The sequence below is a fragment of the Colias croceus genome, chromosome 18 (assembly GCF_905220415.1).
Source record: "Colias croceus chromosome 18, ilColCroc2.1".
In the NCBI taxonomy this organism is placed as follows: Eukaryota; Metazoa; Arthropoda; class Insecta; order Lepidoptera; family Pieridae; genus Colias; species Colias croceus.
In genome coordinates, this window is record NC_059554.1 from 4,737,665 (window position 1) to 4,758,451 (window position 20,787).

General features: G+C 33.7%; 1 protein-coding gene across 1 annotated transcript; it reads left to right on the plus strand.

Annotated features, from left to right (window-relative positions):
• Positions 1 to 4,534: 4,534 nt before the first annotated feature.
• Positions 4,535 to 6,626, plus strand: LOC123699751 (GATA zinc finger domain-containing protein 14-like). Its single transcript, XM_045646770.1, has 4 exons — positions 4,535 to 4,643; positions 5,043 to 5,189; positions 5,416 to 5,588; positions 5,731 to 6,626. The coding sequence occupies exons 1-4, from the start codon at positions 4,584 to 4,586 to the stop codon at positions 6,584 to 6,586; spliced, it is 1,236 nt and encodes a 411-aa protein (XP_045502726.1). The 5' UTR covers positions 4,535 to 4,583; the 3' UTR covers positions 6,587 to 6,626.
• The last annotated feature ends 14,161 nt before the right edge of the window (positions 6,627 to 20,787 follow it).

The window sequence follows — 20,787 nt, forward strand, 5'->3', positions numbered from 1 at the left end:
TATTTATGTACCTACTTTATAGAAAGAATAGTTTTGAATTATTACTGAATTGATTTTCGGGAGTAAAAAAATGGGTTTTTATTATACTACAAATAACAATGAATACTGTCCAAATTTCTTTCAAAATTACTTTTTTTTTTAAATAGTTATAATGTATTATAATATAATTATTATAAGTAAATTTATCTCGGATTATAAGAATAGTCCTCTCTCTAAATGTGGGGTACTTAGACCTCTTCTATAGATAACTATGAAGCATATATTTGTTTTTCACGTATTCTCAGTTTATTGCCATCTTATATTGCAGTAAAACATATCAGACCTTCTAGAATCTCTAAAGATTTTTTAATTAATTTTGATCTTTATTACACAACTTTTACTTTAAATTTTGCTTAAGAATATACATACGAAAATGCTACATTTGTAAATACATTAAGTAATCTGAGATATCTATATTTTTCTATTACTCAAAAAACAATACAGCACTGGATAGTAATAAATTTTTAAAACAAAAAAAAAACAAAGTATACGTACTATATAGAAAATAATACAAACATAAAATGATAAGAATTGGAAGTTTAATTTAAAACTAATTCGACTTTAATTTTTCGATAGTACTATTTGAAATGTTCCTAGAAAACATGCAACGCATAGTTCACTGTAAAGAATTTTTTTTTACTGCCGCGTACTGCAAACTAAGCGTGTTTGCAGTACGCGGCCCGCGTCGCCCGACCCCCCGCCAGTTCCCCTTCGTTTCTCTGTGCAAGTATATTCGTCGCCGTACTGTAGGAAATATTGTAATACTGTGGAAGCAGGCTACTTCCGTATCATTTGATGCATGTTTAAATGTTGTCTTCATTAATGTTAAATCTTTAGTATTACAATTAGGTAATTCCATGACTAAAAAATTTATTTGCATGCCCGTCAAAAGTTATAGACAATAGACACTACTTCAAAACATTTAATAAGACACATTTTAATTAGGTTTGCTTTTTGTACTCCCGTGAGACTATTAATTAAAAAGTAACTGACATGCGCATCAAGTTTATGTACATTTTTATATGCGCAAGCTTCTCCCACCATGCTACTTTTTGGCCAAGAACTTTGCCGGGCGCTATACCTCACTTTTTGAGCGCAATGTTCTGTCAATACTTTTTTATTACCCGACTGCCAAAGAAGGAGGGTAATGTTTTTCGAGTGTATGTAAGTATGTATGTATGTCTTTTCCTTTGTGACCACCTGTAGCCTAAACGGCTTGATGGATTTTTATGTATGAGGTATCGTTAGATTTGTCTTGATTACGGGAGTGTCATAGGATACATTTTATCCTAAAAGTCCCACGGGATAAAGACATAATAATATTTTTTCTAAATTTCCCTTTAAAAAAATATGTATGCGGTATCATTAGATTCATTTCAATCACGGGAGTAATTAATATAGGATTTTTACTCTTTTTTTAGTGTGCAGTCGGGTATTTTGTTGTTTTAATAATTATCAACACTTGTTGGTGGTAGGTACATGAAAATGATGTAATCACGACAAATAAATACTTGAAATTTTACATATATTTTTGAAAATAATTGTATGATTGGTGCCAATTACATAGATGCGAATATTACAAAGGTTTTGAAATAATTTACTAATTTGTTCAATGTTATTAGCTTTTTAAAGCTGACTTAAGCATTATTTTTAGGGTTCCGTAGCCAAAATGGCAAAAACGGAACCCTTATAGTTTCGTCATGTCCGTCTGTCCGTCTGTCCGTCTGTCCGTCTGTCACAGCCGATTTACTCGGAAACTATAAGTACTACAGTGATGAAATTTGATGGGAATATGTGTTGTATGAACCGCTACAAAAATATGACACTAAATAGTAAAAAAAAGAATTGGGGGTGGGGCCCCCCATACATGTAACTGAGGGATGAAATTTTTTTTTTCGATGTACATACCCGTGTGGGGTATCAATGGAAAGGTCTTTTAAAATGATATAAAGTTTTCTAAAAAACATTTTTCTTAAAGTGAACGGTTTTTGAGATATCAGCTCTCAAAGTCGTAAAAAGTATGTCCCCCCCCTCTATTTTTATAACTACGGGGTATAAAATTCTAAAAAAAATAGAGGTGATGCATGCTAATTAACTCTTTCAACGATTTTTGGTTTGATCAAAGTATCTCTTATAGTTTTTGAGATAGGTTGATTTAACTGTAATTTATTATATTTGCTGCTACGGAACCCTTTGTGCGCGAGCCTGACTCGCACTTGGCCGGTTTTTTTCATATTTGTAAACTAACAGTTCATAAGATACGGTTGTAGAATGTTTCAATTAGAAAAGTGTAATATACCTAGTACTATGACTAATGTTTAGACTTGATTTAAAATCTTCAAGTAAATATTAATTATCTCAAATAATACGAAACAAAAGAAAGAGTCAGATAAAATCTAAAATAACCATTATCCGGTCGTTAATTGGCGATTGATCCAAGATTAGCCCAAGTCTTATAATGCTAACTAAATCTGCACAATAATTTTAATTGCTTAATTTTAAGATGTTGTTGGTGTTTAGAGTTTATTTATAGTACGGCTTAGGCATATTTGTAGAATATTTTATTGTTATTAAATAAGTTGGTTGTCGGTTTGTCCTTATAGTTTTAAGCTAAAATTAAATCATTTGCGTGATACGTGATATATATAGTATTTCATAATCACTCTATTTTCGAGAGTACATTGTTAGTTGTTGTAAGCATTTAGTTATGTTCTTTGATGTTTCACATAATACTTTTAGAACGGTTAATATTGTATATGGCAATAATTCATATTGTGAAATTTAACCCTTCAAAATGTCGTCAGCGATAAATTTTCCATTTAATACAATATATTATAATTACCTATAAATTATGTTTGTGAATTTTATTTGTAAAGTATTAATGTATTTTATCGAATATATTACGCGCTTTTCAATGTTTCCTTTCAATATTATAATTATGTCTGTGAATACATATCTTTAGATTTAATTGAATTAAAATCTGAAGATATCAGCAATCTTACTAGTCAAGCGAAAATTTTTATTTGAGCCAAAGATGTGGCTTGGACGTTCTTAGTGTTTATTTATTCTAACCCAGTATTTGTAAAGCATATAATATGAAAATACTACATATCATAGAGATACCTTTTATCAACATTTTGATTGTATTATTAATGAATGAAAATGTTAAAATTTCCAATGACATGAGATTTTATTTGTATAACTACTTTGGGAAAATATTTTACTTTTTTCTTTTGAACTATTTTTATTACGATAACGATCATAGAACAAATTTTTGCACCTGCAAGATAATCACATTACATATTATTCAATGTATGTATTTAGTTAACAATTTGATTAAAATTGATTTAAAATCTTGCTTATAGATATTTTAATCTATGTTACAAGTGTTTATCTTTATATTTTAACCAACCTAGTTACACAAAAATCTGGCAAGTTGTAAATTCATAGATTTCTGTTTCGTTTCATTGGCAAAAACTATCTAATCAAAAGAAATTTATTTAAATATTATTTTGTTAATAACTGTATTAGTTGTGATGAATATTAAATTCTCATATTGATAAAAATAAGATAAGTACCTTATAATTAATGCTGTACCTATTCATTTCATCGAACTTTATAAAAAAATCACATACATATTCTGTAATTAGGTACTTATTTTAATGATTGATTTAATATTTAGATTATCTATGTACTTATTATTGTATCTGTTTAGGTATGTCATGTTAAACGGTGTTTGCAAATATGAAAAATTGTGGTTAACTGGGGTTGTGGGAAATTATAAAAATGATATAAGTAGCTACAGATAAAACAAATATTATTGTATAGTTATTAGTTAATATTCTAAAAAATATAATAATTGTATTTAAACTGCTTCATGCCGTCTATTATTTAAAAGATTTGATTGCTTATCACGTTAAAAATTAACGTTAATTGTACTCGATCATGTAACATAGCATAATAGTTAATTTTGAATAATCATTGTGATTAATAAGTAAATGTAGTTTTTGAAAATTGATCTGAATATTTTGTTATTTCTGTTATGATATCATATAAAATAAAATGTAAATGATATTATATGGTCTTTTATTTTTAATACACCTAATCTATAAACGACATTGGTTTTATTCTAAACTGACATTTTTCGATGTAAGCGATTTTTTATTTCCACCAATACCTGTAATAATAGGTAAGTATATGGTTCATCTTTAAGAATCATACCTACTATAGATGAAGAAAACAAAGGCAAGGAAAGGATTTGCCTTGAACCTTTTACATTAGTGAACGATCCTTCGTTCGATGTTTCGTATTTAGGTAGTACATATTATGATTGACTGATTAGCTTAAAATAAAGTGTTCATAACAAGATGATTAGACATACAATGTTATGTATCATAGTGCAATTATTCGGCGCATTGATTGAATCTTCATCTTATCAATTACGTAAATCACCCACGCCCAACTATTATTGTTAAAACGTAACCAGATACGTACATAATGGAATACTTATAATTTCTAATACGCATTGTATAAATACACTAAACATGCGGCTATCGGCGAGTTTACCAAATATTTATCAGTGGGTACGCACGATGGATTTGAAGGTAGGTAAATTAAAAATGCCGTTTTTTAAATTTAAATTTTATTTCAACTTAGAGTTAATTAAGTTATTATAAGATTATGTATCTTTAAAAAATATATAATGGACAAAAAATATCCTTGATAAATTATTAGTTAGGTGGGTATCGAGATAAATCACTGAATACCTACTATGTACTTGTTAATCTTTGTACCAACTTAACTAAATGATAATTGCACATAATTATTTATTTATAATAATTGGCACGTTACATGCTTGTAAATTCAATGTAATATTGTACCTACTAAATGCAAGTTTCCTCAGGATAGGATCTGGCAAGTGTCATTGAAGCGTGAGGTCTTTTTGGAAACTTGATTTTTGCAGATTTTGCGATTTTAATAGATACTTATATGTTTTATTACAGTTATTAACAATAATATGCATGGTTTGGTGCGTAACAGCGCGTTCACCAATCGCTACTTCTGAACAGAAGTTTGTTCAATATTTTAAAGACGAACCGAAAAAAATAACATATGTCGGGTCTGACAAATCTGAAAATCATGAGGAATATGTAAGTCATCATAATATAATTATATGATCTAATACTGAGGGCTACAGCGAGTTTATAAAAGACGATGGCAGTAGATATTATACCTGTCACTCACATTCGAACGAATAAGTACGCAAACCCACAACGACCTTCTAAAAGTAATTGCTACATTGCATTTTCCTTACTGTTAAGTATTTATTCCTTTCTTTCATTTTTTATGTACGTTTACTAACCATTTTCTTTACAGGTCAACACGTATCCCTGGTATGAGTTCTCTTACAAAATATCGGATCCCCATACGCACGACTATAAAGGACAGGAAGAAACCAGAAATGGAGACAAAGTAAATGGAGATTACTGGCTCGTAGAACCAGATGGTCGAAAACGAATAGTCAAGTATCATGCTAATGATAAAATTGGGTACATGTTGATGCATTTATTCAGCGCGTTACTTATAGTGGTTACCTAATTTTACATACTTTTCCATATATTATAATTATGTTGAAAATAAACTTTTTGTACTTAATTTTATTGTTTTTAACATTTTTTGATGATATTACAGATTTAATGTTCTTGTGGATTATTGTCAAAAAAAGCGCCCTTATCCATCTCAGCTAAAAGATCAAGAGAGTAGAGAAAATGCAGAGGAAGGGAGTGCAGAAAAAAACAATAAAGCCAATGACGAAAAATCCAGTAATCAAGAAAATGAATCTTTAAATTCTGTAAAGGACAAACATTCTAATGAAAGCCGTAATTCAAAGGAAAATAATTCAAAGGAATTGCAAGAAACAAAAGATCTGAACAACAATAAATCTGGTGAAGAAAATAAAGGAAATCAATCGAGAAGCGAGAAAGAAGCTGTCCCAAAATCACAGGTTGAAATAAGCAGTAAGACAAAAGAAAGTATAATGAAAGAAAACATGAAACGAAGACCATATTGGAAAAATGAAAATAAAATTAGCAACAACGACCAAAACACGCAAAGTAAAAATAACGAAGCAGGTTCTAACGAGGAAAGAAAAGAATCGGGAAAACGAACACATATACCTAACAACAAAAAACAAGAAAAGAAGAACGAGAGCAAGAATTCAAATGAAGTTAGCAGAGAGAATGAAACTGAATCCAAAAATTCACAAAAGCTTTCCGAAAGTGAAAAACCGATAAGCAAAGGATATGAAGTATATGAAGAAATTAATGAAAATAGTGAGGAAAGTAACAATGTTTCACAAAATAATCAAATAAAAGAAGAAGTATCCGAGTATAAGAATTCTCAACAAAATATGACAAATGGTAGCACAGAAAAGAGCGAGAATGAGACAAATAAAAAAAATCAAAGTGGTGAAAATGAAGATAACAAAGAAGAAATATATGGATACAACACGTTTATATATCACAAACGTCGCCATGGTCGCCACTAGACTTGTAAATTGGCGTTTTAAAAATAAAGATATTGTGATATTATCTTGTTTCTCTAGTAGAAAGTTTATGTCTATTATAGTAGAGCCGTTTTAATAGGCAACATTTGACAGTTCAACAAAATTCAACAACGTAACCTAGTAACGACGACATAGAATAACATGATAATTCGTTTTGTTAGAACTGCACATTTGCTTAACTTTTTTCAATTACGATTACATATTTATAATAATAATGACCAATACAAGTAATTTTACTGATAAACCTTACTAAACATAATTAACAATTTCTGAATTGAAGAACTGACGTCGCTACAATTTTGTGTCAATAAACCTTTTTACCAGAGATGTCTAAAAATCGAAATCTGACATCTAGAATCGAATGCATTGATTACTTGTGAATAAAAATCATCATAAATTAATAAATTCGATTGACAAATGTTACAAATCCGTATCGATTAATTCACTTTAATCGATGTTTTTATACAAGTTACATCTCTTCAAAGATAAAATATAGACGTCAAATGTTGCCTATTAAATTGGCTCGACTATACATTGTCTAATGTCTATTATCATTTAATTTTAATCATAAAATACCAAACTACACAGTATACACAACTAACCATCCGTCAGGTAATAGTCACGGCGGAACTGCAGTAATAATAAAAAACAACATCAAACATTACGAACTAGAACAATACCGTACAGATAAGATACAGGCAACTTCAATAAAATGTTATGATCAGTGAAAAAGCTGAAACAACTTTTTCTGCAGTGTATTGCCCACCAAGACACACGATAACCAAGAATGACTACATAGAGTATTTCTCCAATCTCGGCTCCAGATTTATTTGCGGTGGGGATTGGAACGCAAAACATACCCACTGGGGTTCTCGATTAATCACACACCGTGGAAGGCAACTATATAGTACTATACAGGATTTAAAACTAGCGTGTATCGCCCCTCAGGAGCCGACGTATTGGCCAACAGATTACAATCGAATTCCTGATCTCCTCGACTTTTATATAACCAAAAGTGTAAGCCGCAATTACTTGACTGTTGAAACTTGCACGGATCTATCTTCAGACCATACGCCAGTAACATTGAATTTTAATACAACAATAGTGATGGTGAAGCCAGCAGAACGATTGTACAACAAAAGAACTAACTGGAAGATGTTCCAGGACGCAATCACTAGCAGAATTCAGCTCATACACCCGTTCAAAACTATTGAAAGCATAGAAGAAGCCATTGAAAACCTTAATAAAACAATTCATGAGGCAGCAGCGATATCCACGAAACAACGAAAAAGGTTACCACTAATGAACAACAAATACCCAAAAGCCATTAGAGACAAAATACTCGAACGCCGTAATTTACGTAAAATATGGCATAGAACCAGATATCCCTCAGACAAAACTGTGTTCAATAAATCTTCTAACGAACTCAAGGAACTAATAAAAAGTTATACCAACAATAATTTGCAAGAATTTTTATCTAACCTAACCCCGAGTCCGGACACAGACTATTCGTTGTGGAAAGCAACACAAAAACTAAATCGTCCTAGAAAACAGATCCCTCCCATCAGAAAAGCCAATGGGATGTGGGCGAGATCAGACCAGGAAAAGGCTACAATATTTGGTGAACACTTGTGCAACGTTTTTCAACCATTTCCAGAATTGAGACCGGAGCATAGCTCTGAGATACATAGTTATTTGGAAAGCGCAGATCAAATGTGTCCTCCATTAAAATACACTAGCCCTTCCGAAGTAGCGGATGAAATACGAAACCTTAAGGATGGAAAATCACCAGGATTCGATAGCATAGATAGCGTTCTCTTGAAAAACTTACCAAAAAAGGGTATAGTAGCAATCGTCAACATCTTTAATGCCTGCTTAAGATTGAATTACTTTCCAGGTCACTGGAAGATAGCACAAATAATAATGTTACTCAAACCTGATAAGATACCAAATGAAGTTGCATCATATCGGCCCATAAGTCTTCTACCGTTAATGGGTAAACTTTTCGAAAAGATCATACTAAACAGGTTGAAAGTACATCTTAACGACATCACCCCGGACTACCAATTTGGATTCAGGGAGAATCACGGAACAATTGAGCAAATTCATCGTATTGTAGACGTTATAAGCAGATCTTTGGAGGAAAAGAAATACTGTTCAGCAGTATTTCTAGATATTAGCCAGGCCTTTGATAAAGTGTGGCATGACGGTTTATTATTCAAAGTTAAAAAGATGCTCCCTCACTCATTCTTACACATTATCAAATCTTATCTCTACAAACGTTGTTTTGAAGTAAAGTTTCATGAAGTGACATCAGAACTGTATGAGATCAAATCAGGAGTTCCACAGGGAAGCATACTGGGACCGATTCTCTACATTATTTACACAGCCGACCTTCCAACTTCAGACAACACCATAGTCGCAACATACGCGGACGACACAGCCTTGTTATCCACTCACTCAAATCCAATAATAGCCTCAGATCACCTGCAAAATCACATTTATAAAAAAGAGGAATGGCTTAAAAACTGGAGAATACATGCAAATCAGAGTAAATCAAAACATGTTACATTCACACTCAGGAGAGACACATGTCCACCAGTTAAATTGAACAATGATTACATTCCTCAAGAGGATAATGCTAAATACTTAGGCATGCACTTGGATAGAAGGCTAACATGGCGAAAACATATTTGGACAAAACGGAAGCAACTGGACTTGAAACTTCGTAGTCTTTACTGGTTAATTGGACGCCATTCACAAATGAGGACAGAAAGCAAATTAGCAGTATATAAAGCCATCTTGAAACCCATATGGACCTATGGCATCCAACTATGGGGCACAGCTAGTAATAGTAATATAGAGATACTGGAGCGCTTCCAAAAAAAAACTTTAAGGACTATATTTAACATCCCATCATACATCAGTAATAGGATCATATACTTAGACTTAAAGCTACCCACTGTCAAACAGGAGATAACTAAATTTAGTGACGCCTACCAGAAAAGACTTTCAAATCATAAAAATGAGCTAGCCTTTAAATTAAGCGGAGATCAAGGCCTTCAGTACAGAAGGCTAAAAAGACACAGTGTGCCAACACTACAGGGCAGATTTGTAAGGATGGAATGATACATCCATTTGAGATGTGTCCTTCTAAGCAAAAAAAAAAAAAAAAAAACCAACAGATAAATATCACACAAAAAAGTGGCTTATTGTTGTGATCAACAGATTGCCATGAAGCAGTATATTAAAAAAAAAAAAAAAAAAAAAAAAATTAATCATGATTTAAATTAATCTACTCTTGTTATGGTTAAATTATAACTAAACTCGTACGGTTACGTTAAAACATGTGCCAAGCGTAATTAATTATTAATAGACATTGCTATTTGCTAAGCACGGTCAGTCGTCTTCCTTCTTTAGATTTAGACCACATAATTATATACTAATTTCAAACTAAATACATAAATTTGTAAGTTATTGATCTGAAGGCGGAGAAAAAGAAAAGATGCAAAAAAAATATGTGTGACTTTTTTTCTACTTAATACGCTGCCCGTTCTGATCCAAGTATGTAGTTATTTGTAGAAATGAAAAAACTTATTTATATAAGGTAACAGTACCCTTAGATTACAAAATAAAACACAGATGGAGCGTTGCCGAACTAAACCGAATAATTTATCGTCATCTATACATATAATAAATCTGTAGAAGGGTCAATTCTGTACATTGAAAATATTGAAAAAATAAATAGCAGGGGGTGTTACTGGATCGATACCAAACCCAAATATGTGATTAAAAAATTTTTGTCTGTCTGTCTGTCTGTCTGTCTGTCTGTATGTGAAGACATCACGTGAAAACTACCGGTTCGATTTCGATGAAACTTGGTATAATTATACCTTATTATCCTGGGCGTAAAATAGGATACTTTTTATCCTGGAAAAATACGTAGAAAAAAAAAATCTTAATTTTTCAGTTATCCATAGACGTTGTTCTATAGAACCGCGAACACACGTTGCGTATTATTATAGGCCTAGCCGTATTTGGGTCAGATCTTCAAGTAATGTTTATATATCTGTGGGTCAGATAGATATTTATAAAATGTCATTGTCAGATTTACTCAAAATGGAGAAATAAACCATCCACGCGAAGACGCGAAGACCGACATCCGCGCGGACGGAGTCGCGGGCGGAAGCTAGTTTTCAATAAAGCTATGTGTGCTGTCATTTCGCCGCTGCACTGTACGTACACGGTGCTTCTGTGTGCGTGTAATGTTGCCAGATATTGAAAAATTTCCCAAATTTTTCCCCGACTACGGAAAAAAGAGGGTAATGTTTTTCGAGTTTATGGATGTATGTATAATATTTCTTTGACACGCCCTGCAGTATAAACCGTTGGACCGATTTTGAGTTGTGAGGTTTCATTGCAATGATCTGAATTATTATGTTAGTGGCGGTAGTGACGTAGGCTATATACATAAATGAGAAGTCAAGTTTTAATTTTTATTTAAATTCTTTTATTACATAAAGTACCTGCCTACTAAAGTTATATATGGACAAAATAATTGTATTCAATTTTTTATTAAATAAATTACATAAAAAAGTTTCAATATTAGCTGTGTTTTACCTGAAAATAAAACACATATTAAATACTTACCTATATTTGAAGCTTACATATTGAGAAGGCACCTAGCTTTTTCCGCCTATTTTCCCTCTCTTTCTCGTTGTACGTATGCTATCTCTCTCGCACTCGGCACACCTCCCACCAGGTGGCGGGGCGCACGATAATGTGCAGGCGCTAAATCTTCTTCATTGAGTCGAAATCCTCAACAGGTGGACGTTAAGTGTAAGCTTCAAATATAGGTAAGTATTTAATATGTGTTTTATTTTCAGGTAAAACACAGCTATTAAACACTTGACCGTAATTTGAAGCTTACATATTGAGACCCGTTTGTTACCCACCTGGTGTATAATAATTATATGGACGCCAATGTGAATTTGAATACATAAGTAATTAGGTACTTATTACTTTATTTGTAATAGTAAGGTGTGCCGATAGTATAACAATAAATCACACAAATTTTTATTATCTATATTTTAACAATTCCAGAAGAAAAGTTAATCAAATAAAAACCAAAAAATAAATCATAATGATTAAAAGTATTAGAACTTATGAATTTGTTTCAAGCATACCTTAGTTAATCTTTTGGGCTTGAAAAAATAAAGTTAATTAATTAGCGTAAATTTCATCTAAAGTACTATTAGACTAGATGATGCTTACAAAATTAAGCAACAGCCGATCACCGATGAGGCAAGAATACCAAATAATAATACTCTTACTTTCTACTTCTACGCTAAAATGGTTGCTGTTTAAGTACTGGAAACAAATACTGATATATTTATAATAACACTATATTATGTTTATGATAACTGAACTCAAGGGAGTTAGAGACTAAAAACATAAAACTTATCTGTGTCCCAAACGTGCTATTACTACAGCTAAGTACGTTCGTTTTAATAAAATTGATTTTAAGATATATATAATATTATGACTTGCATCAGAACTTATTTACCGAAAGTCTCGGAGTTACATAACGTGACCACAGATTTATTTATAATAATAGTGTTTCGGCCTTACTAATAAAATGTTACTCATTCGCTATGCAATGGATCAGTCATTGCAATAACCTGTCTTGTTTTTATGATTGACGTTTCATGTGAGCAAGAGCAGGACACAGCTATTGTATAAAAAGGGAGAAATTTATCCATTGTTTAACTTTTTATTAGTAAGGCCGTTTATGTATAACACTAGGCCGTCAACAGATAGGAAATGAGCCAAATTTATCCGGTTCAACCAACTACTATGTACTAGCTACTCCGTATGTGTTTTGGGTAGACGGAGGCAAAGAGGATTTTTATTCCGACTATATCATTTGACTTTCTCCACATTTGTCACCTTGTCACTTTCAGAGTCATTTTGCAGACTAGTGGTGCAGCACTGAACACTGTCTATTAGGTGGATGGTGCTGTTGACTGGGTCTTCAGTTCCGCTTTCCAGAATTCCTTCGTCCCTATCGGTGCTACTACTACTGAAATAGCGGTATGCTTACACGTTGTTCAGGTCTCGAACTGACTAGGGTTTCTCATATTATCTCAACAACCCTTACTCGCTCTAACGAAAACAAATCTATCGCCGAGGAATTCTGCTACAGGCCAATGGCAAGAGAGATTATTAGCTTAACTATGCTATTATTATTATGTTCAGGAATATGGTGGATTTTTGAATACTATCATCGTCTGAAAGTATCTCCTTTCGATTAACTGCATTAAGGGTGCAGATCTGATTCCATCTTTTTTGCGTAGGAAACCTACGACAGTCTAAGCAACACACTAGACAAAAGAAAGTTGCCCTGTATATGGTCGGTTGTTCCAACGTCCCTAATATGGCTAGCTTACTTTAGCTACACCTTGATTGTAACTGCTAACAATGGAGGCATTGCTCATGTGTTGTCCGCAGTTCTGCGAGTGCAAAATTGAAGAACTGAGCTCGTGGAGAGCTGTGTCGAAAGAATCTGTGTTAAGATTATGAGAGGACAGTTGGTTTTGGATGCGAAGATAGGACATTAGTTTATTCATCCGTAACCACGAGAGGCAGCCACGGACAGCGACATAGCAAGAACTAAACTAGCAGTTTAGTTCGCTTACCTATGTCATATTTTAAATACAGTATATCCTCTGCATATATGACTACAGACAAACTTAATTCGCCCGTAAACACGAGAAGCAGGCACGGACAGCGATATAGCAAGAACTAAACTAGCAAAGTTTAGTTCGCTTACCAGACTTGGTAATGTTTTAAATGCATAGTCTAGTAGTATAGTAGTCTGTATTGCATTGCATTTATTGCACCCCCCCCCTTCAAATCAAAGAAATGAGAAGTCCTTTGGCAGAGCTTTCTCGTGAAGGGTAGGGGTTCCAAGTAATGTCTTATAACACGAGGCTTCTGTTTGGAAAGATTGACTTTCCGTTATTGATCCTCTATCCTAAGTAAATCAACCATCAGTAATCACAGCACTCGTTTACGTTGATAGGTGTATCAACGTTTATCATTTATACGTTTATCATATATAATAATCCTGGTGGAATAACAAGAAACTGTCGAAGCAAATGATTATCCTAGTCCTTCAGCAATTTATTGTTTGACCCCTGAAGAAACCTCATGGGTGCCATAATGAGGCCAAATGGGTTGATATGCGAGTCGAATAAATTGCCTACAAGACCGGGTAATTAAATATGAGAGGTCATAAGACCTAGAAGAGGTATGAGACAATCAATCGTCATTTATTATATTCAATCGCTTTGGTCTCTTCCGATGTTTTTATGTGAAAATTGGTCGGCTAGTGCCATTGAATTACGACACTTAACATACCGTCGCGTTGACACAGGTTTGGTGACATAGGGGCTTCCTCGAAACCATCGCCACTATTCATCAACGAGATGATACTTGATCCGACTCGCTTTCCTTTGTTGTGAATAGGCTCTGTATTGGTTAATACAATTTGTTCAGATCCAATTTCCATAATTGGTAAACCAATGGTTTCCTGATTAAATGAGCGTAAGCGGTACCCTTTTAGGAAAACGAAGTTCAAATTTCATGCGCCCATTATTTAACGTCTCTAATATTGTATAGTAGGTTATATTACTATACTTATATTGTATAGATGTCCCACTATGAAGTAGATTTCAAAAACCTTTTTCTACCTACCTTATAAGAGTTAAGATCCGTTACTGTCATCTCTAAAACTTCTTTCGTGGGTCCTTGTTGGCGAAAGCAAATATCTATGATCATTTTATTGATCAATCCTTCGTAAATTTGCACCAACCGTAATAAAGCCCCGCGAGGGCTGATATATATATATATATATATATATATATATATATATATATATATATATATATATATATAGATATCTCCACGGGCACTATGTTGATCAAACGTGCCATATAGTTAGTAATTATTTGATCCGTTTTCACTTGTTGATCCGGTTGGTATTTGTGGATCCATTGCCACACCACCGTCCGCATGTGGATCCGAACGGAGCCACAAGTGTCACCATCAGTAATAATAATAATAACGTGCTTTTTATACAAATCCACCTTTTTTGCGTTTTAGCTCTTGTTGATCCGATTCAAATGAGCCAATCAGAGCCCACCGAGCTCAGCCATTGGTCGCTTGCGGCCTTAGCCATTAGAACGTTTAAAGAAATTTATTCCCGTTACAGAAACGTATGTTGCCGTTCGCCTTCCATAATTTGTTCGGATCTTCAGGAGGGCAAGATAGCTAGCTCGTCCATTAGGATAGTGGCGATTTGATGTTGAGAATATAATATTTGTATTTATGTTTTTATGTAGCGCTTTGTGGATGAACATACACGTATTATAAAAGTATAATTGTTATAAATTCATTATTTTAATGTCGTCGTAGATTTTTTTTAGTTAAAAAAGGATAGTAAAAGATAGTTTTAATGATTTTATTTTGTAAAATTTGGAGTGGCGCTAATTTATTTTTGTAAGCACTCCCCCATACTTCTATTAAATACATTAGGTGCGGCTTTACTAACGTGCTGTAGATGGTGTGGCGTAATTTATGAGGAATGCAAGAAGTAATATTACGCAGAGATCTAAGAAGCGCTGATAATTTATTTTTTAGATGGTCAATGTGATGATTCCATTTTAGAGAGCTGTCGATTCGCAAACCTAGTAGATCGGGAGTCATTGACACAAAATTTCGAGGCATTTGTAACAGGATGGCGGTTCTACAGGGGTCTTAGTACGCAATGACAGAAAGAAAAATGATGGTGTGAACGCTGGTGCCGGCGGCTTAGTCGCGTGGGCGTTAGTCGAACTCGTCGGAAAAATAGCGAAAGTCAAACGATTTGTAACACAAAAATTTTAGAATTCACCGATAGCCCATAAATAAGATGTAGACGGTAGTGTCATGCCATACTTTTCCGGTGTGACATAAAGCCCGCCATACCGACGCGAATGCGTTGATTTAAAAAAAAACAATTCAACCATTGTATTGTGCAATTCAAATCGTATACTTTTATTTTCTTAATCATTTACTTTGTATCCTTTATCATTAGTCACTAAAATTTATTTTGTTAACTTGCCAAATATAATGTAACATGGAATTTGCAAGGGAAGGCACTGCCTTCTGAGATATAGGAATTACCTAGTTCAGAAGGCAGAGCAATATTGTAATGGTATATTTGAAGTTACTAATAAATTTTATTTTATTTATTATTTTATTGGTACCAGGCTAACTTTTGCACAGGTAACCATCGTCGTGCAGCCATTTACGAAAATCGCCATGCTTTTACGAAATAAGAAAATCGCCATGCATCGCCATACTTTTCAGACGATTCTAAATGGTCGCCATACCGCCGAAATGATTTTGTTTAATTGAATGAAATATTGAAATGAATGTTTAATTGAATGAATTTTGTTTACTATTTGTTCATTTGAGCATACATATTTTTCAAATAATGTACTAATACGGCTCAACTCCGACCGAATATCCTTCATATCATCATTACATCTGCAATCTTGTTCTAGCGGTTGTTTCCGTTTTCTGTAAATAATTTAAGTATCAGTTGGCGTAGAACTCGTAGAAAACGAACTTAGCTTCGATAGATCGGGATGCGATCCACCGGCAGTACCCACTGCACCACTGCTGGTTAAACGTGTTGGCGATCTGCGTACACTCATATTTACTCCGCAATGGATAATTTGTGCAAGAATATGAGTCGTCATTTGTTTTTGACCTAAATCTAACATTTTAATTATTTAATCAGATTGATATCAGAATCAGGGCAAAGGCGAACGCTACACGTCAATAAATATTATGATAATTATCTTGATATTTACTGATGTATCTTGGGCGGGATCACAGCACACCCTACACCATCAATACGTATCGCGTCAGTACTGAAACGTTCTTTGTATGAGCCAGACGTGATGACGGCAAGATAAATATTGCGATGTAGGTCCTGGGATCAGATCACAAGAAGTTCCAGAAATCCAGCAATATACAGGGATAGTTCTCAATGACCGGCGAAATTTTCAGAAATGGTTCAGAATCGATAACATTTTAAAACTAATGAAAAAAAAAACTTTTTTTCATTCCTGTCCACCACTAAAAAGCGAACGTGTGGACATTACAAAAGCACAATTCAGTTCAACAACCTAGATAGGTAGAAGTTAGCACACACATAAATTTAGCAATGCGCGCACGCACACAAGTGCATTGATTCTGAGGGTGTTTACGATTTAGGAAATTTTTAAGACATTTTCAAATGAATGCTATTATTTTTATTTAATTTTATTCGACAATAATGTTTCAAATGTACCTTTGGTTTAATATCTAGATCTTAATTTTAAATTTTGGCTGGTCATTGAAACTAACCCTGTATTGTGATCCGTCAATACACTACCCTACACGTCAATAAATATCGTAATCCGATAGTAAATATTGACGGATCACAATATGGATCTTACGTGTAGCGTTCGCCAAAAAGTTGCCCTGATTCAAGAGGTAGGTTGTTATTTGTAGGCTGCATACTACTTGAGAATTATCACCGTCACTGTATGACGAAAGGTTCGTCCAAATCTATCTTTTTAGGGTTCCGTATTTTTAGTTTCACAACGTTTTCTATAAGTTTCAATTGAATTACGGTCGACTTCTTCAACTTCCATAAAACTCAGGAGATTTTTTGGTAGCCCTAATTTCATATCCCCATGTCAATGTCATGCAAGTGCATATAAATGGAACAGATCAACATACGACTTATGATTTGGTATATAAAACGGAGTCAAGAAGTGTTTGAGCATTTCAAAATTTGAACCGTTACGGAAGTCGAGTTCGTCTAGTCTAGGCGGATTTAGCAATGTATGGAACATTATACCTAACTTTAATATGTTTGTGTACGGAGCCAACAAATACTGTAGTGTTTACGAAAAATTAATCTACGTTACTTAATATACAGTTTCGTTTTGTCGGATCAAATAAAGCTGTAATTTTGATAATATAAATGGATCTGATCAACATACGACTTTGGATTTGGTATATAAAACGGAGGCAACAAGTGTTTATGGGTTTCTGAATTTTGGCCGTTACGGAGTCGATTCAGTTCGAGATCTTAGCAATAAAAATGTTGAGTATATCAATTTCTCCATGAATACGTTTGGCAACGTCGCCCAAACATTTGCGCCGTTGCCACTCCGGGCAAGATCTATGCAACCGGAGTCGAGTTATATGGGGGAAAAGGTGGAGTCGGCAATGCATGGCAGTCGGGCTGGATCAACTTATATATATAATATATACATAACTTATATATACATATATATATATATATATAGATATCTCCATGGGCACTATGTTGATCAAACGTGCCATATAGTTAGTAATTATTTGATCCGTTTTCACTTGTTGATCCGGTTGGTATTTGTGGATCCATTGCCACACCACCGTCCGTATGTGGATCCGAACGGAGCCACAAGTGTAACCATCAGTAATAATAATAATTACGTGCTTTTTATACAAATCCACCTTTTTTGCGTTTAAGCTCTTGTTGATCCGATTCAAATGAGCCAATCAGAGCCCACCGAGCTCCGGGGAAAAGGTGGAGTCGGCAATGCACTGCAGTCGGGCTGGATCAACTTAGTGCCCAGGTTGGTATTTATATATATATATATATATATAGATATCTCCACGGGCACTATGTTGATCAAACGTGCCATATAGTTAGTAATTATTTGATCCGTTTTCACTTGTTGATCCGGTTGGTATTTGTGGATCCATTGCCACACCACCGTCCGTATGTGGATCCGAACGGAGCCACAAGTGTCACCATCAGTAATAATAATAATTACGTGCTTTTTATACAAATCCACCTTTTTTGCGTTTTAGCTCTTGTTGATCCGATTCAAATGAGCCAATCAGAGCCCACCGAGCTCAGCCATTGGTCGCTTGCGGCCTTAGCCATTTGAAGGTTTAAAGACATTTATTCCCGTTATAGAAACGTATGTTGCCGTTCGCCTTCCATAATTTGTTCGGATCTTCGGGAGGGCAAGATAGCTAGCTCGTCTATTAGGATAGTGGCGATTTGATGTTGAGATTATAATATTTGTATTTATGTTTTTATGTAGCGCTTTGCGGATGAACATACACGTATTATAAAAGTATAATTGTTTTAAATTCATTATTTTAGTGTCGTCGTAGATTTTATTTGTAGAAGTTAAAAAAGGATAGTTAAAGATAGTTTTAATGATTTTATTTTGTAAAATTTGGGGTGGCGCTAATTTATTTTTGTAAGCACTCCCCGATACTTCTATTAAATACATTAGGTGCGGCTTTACTAACGTGTTTTAGATGGTGTGGCGTAATTTATGAGGAATGCAAGAAGTAATATTATGCAGAGATCTAGGAAGTGCTGATAATTTATTTTTTAGGTGGTCGATGTGATAATTCCATTTCAGAGAGCTGTCGATTCGCAAACCTAGGCATTTCTCGTGGGTTTTATGTTCTAATACAACACCGTTAATTTTAAGTGGAGCGTGTGGTGGAATAATTTTGTTATGAGCTTTGAATTTAGATATATATTTATTTTTAGTAGATTGCATTGAAACCATTTATTTATTTAAATCATTTTGTTCTTGCGCTATCATGTCATGTATAGAGGGACCAAAATAAAACAGACAGGTGTCATCCGCATAAAGTGTTAGGTGACCAATAGCTTTAAATCTTGTAAATTATTAATATAATTTAAAAAAAGCAATGGGCCTAGAATCGAACCTTGTGGTATGCCACATGTAATTTGTAAGGGAATGCTATCATGGTTATCTATTTTAACTATTCGTGATCGATTTTTTAAATATGATTTCAGCATATCTAGTGCTTTACCATTAATGTTAATGGATGCTAATTTCTTTATTAAAAGTTCGTGAGAAACGGTATCAAAGGCCTTTTGTAGGTCAATAAACACTCCTAAAACTATACTATTGTTTGCGTCAATGTTCTGTTTTATTTTAATAGTTAGGTCCATAGTCGCTGACAGAGTGTTACTTTTTGGCTTAAATCCGTATTGACGCACTAAAATAAAATTAAATGAGTCTAAATATTTTTCTAATCTCGTGTGTAAAATCTTCTCCAATATTTTTGACAATACTGGCAAAACCGAAATTGACCTATAGTTACCAGGTTCAAATTTTGAGCCACTCTTACAGATAGGACAGATAATACCTTCGCTATTTTTAACGAGTCCGGAAAACGTCTTTGACTTATGGCTTGGTTAAAACAGTCGCTTAAGGTATGATTTAATTTTTAACCGACTTCAAAAAAAGGAGGAGGTTATCAATTCGGCCGTTATGTTTTTTTTTATGTATGTACACCGGTTACTCCGAGGTTTCTGAACCGATTTACGTGATTATTTTTTGTTCGATGTGGGATGGTGTCGAATTGGTCCCATAAAAATTTTATTCGGATAGGCCCAGTAGTTTTTATTTTATGAGTATTTTTGTCTGTATTTGTAAATGTTGCAAGAGCAAGTTTGAAGTCGGTTGTTTTTAACGCAGTTATCTACTTGTTCTTTGATGCATTTAATTGCTTTTGTAGTAATTCCATCAAGACCGGTACTACAGTTTGAATTAAGGTTATTTATATTTATTTACTGGCTTCGGTAGGTCTGAACTTATTAGTGAGGTAATTTTTTAAAATTTCGTAGTTGTCTTTAGATTTCCTCTCCTTTGAGTTATAAGATGTCGATTCTGGGAAACCAGTAAAAATTACATTTTTTTTCGCGGCTCTTTCTGTCCCGTAGTTCCTTGATTAAGTTTTAAATTATATGAAGTTGATTTTTAGACGTAAAACCCGATGGATTGGCTGACTGATTTATTGATTAAAGATTTAATTCCAGTGATTTTATTTTTCTCTCACTCTAGTTTATCTGGGATTCTAATTGAGAAATAGTACTCTTCAATATGTTTTGTTCAGTAATTATCATACATGCTGATGACTTAATTTTATTGATTTGATTCGTATTTTGGCGAATTAAATTCAAGGATTGTTCGTTGGACGATTTAATTTCGGTAATTTGTGTTTTTACCTCAGAAATGTTTTTATGAATTTTG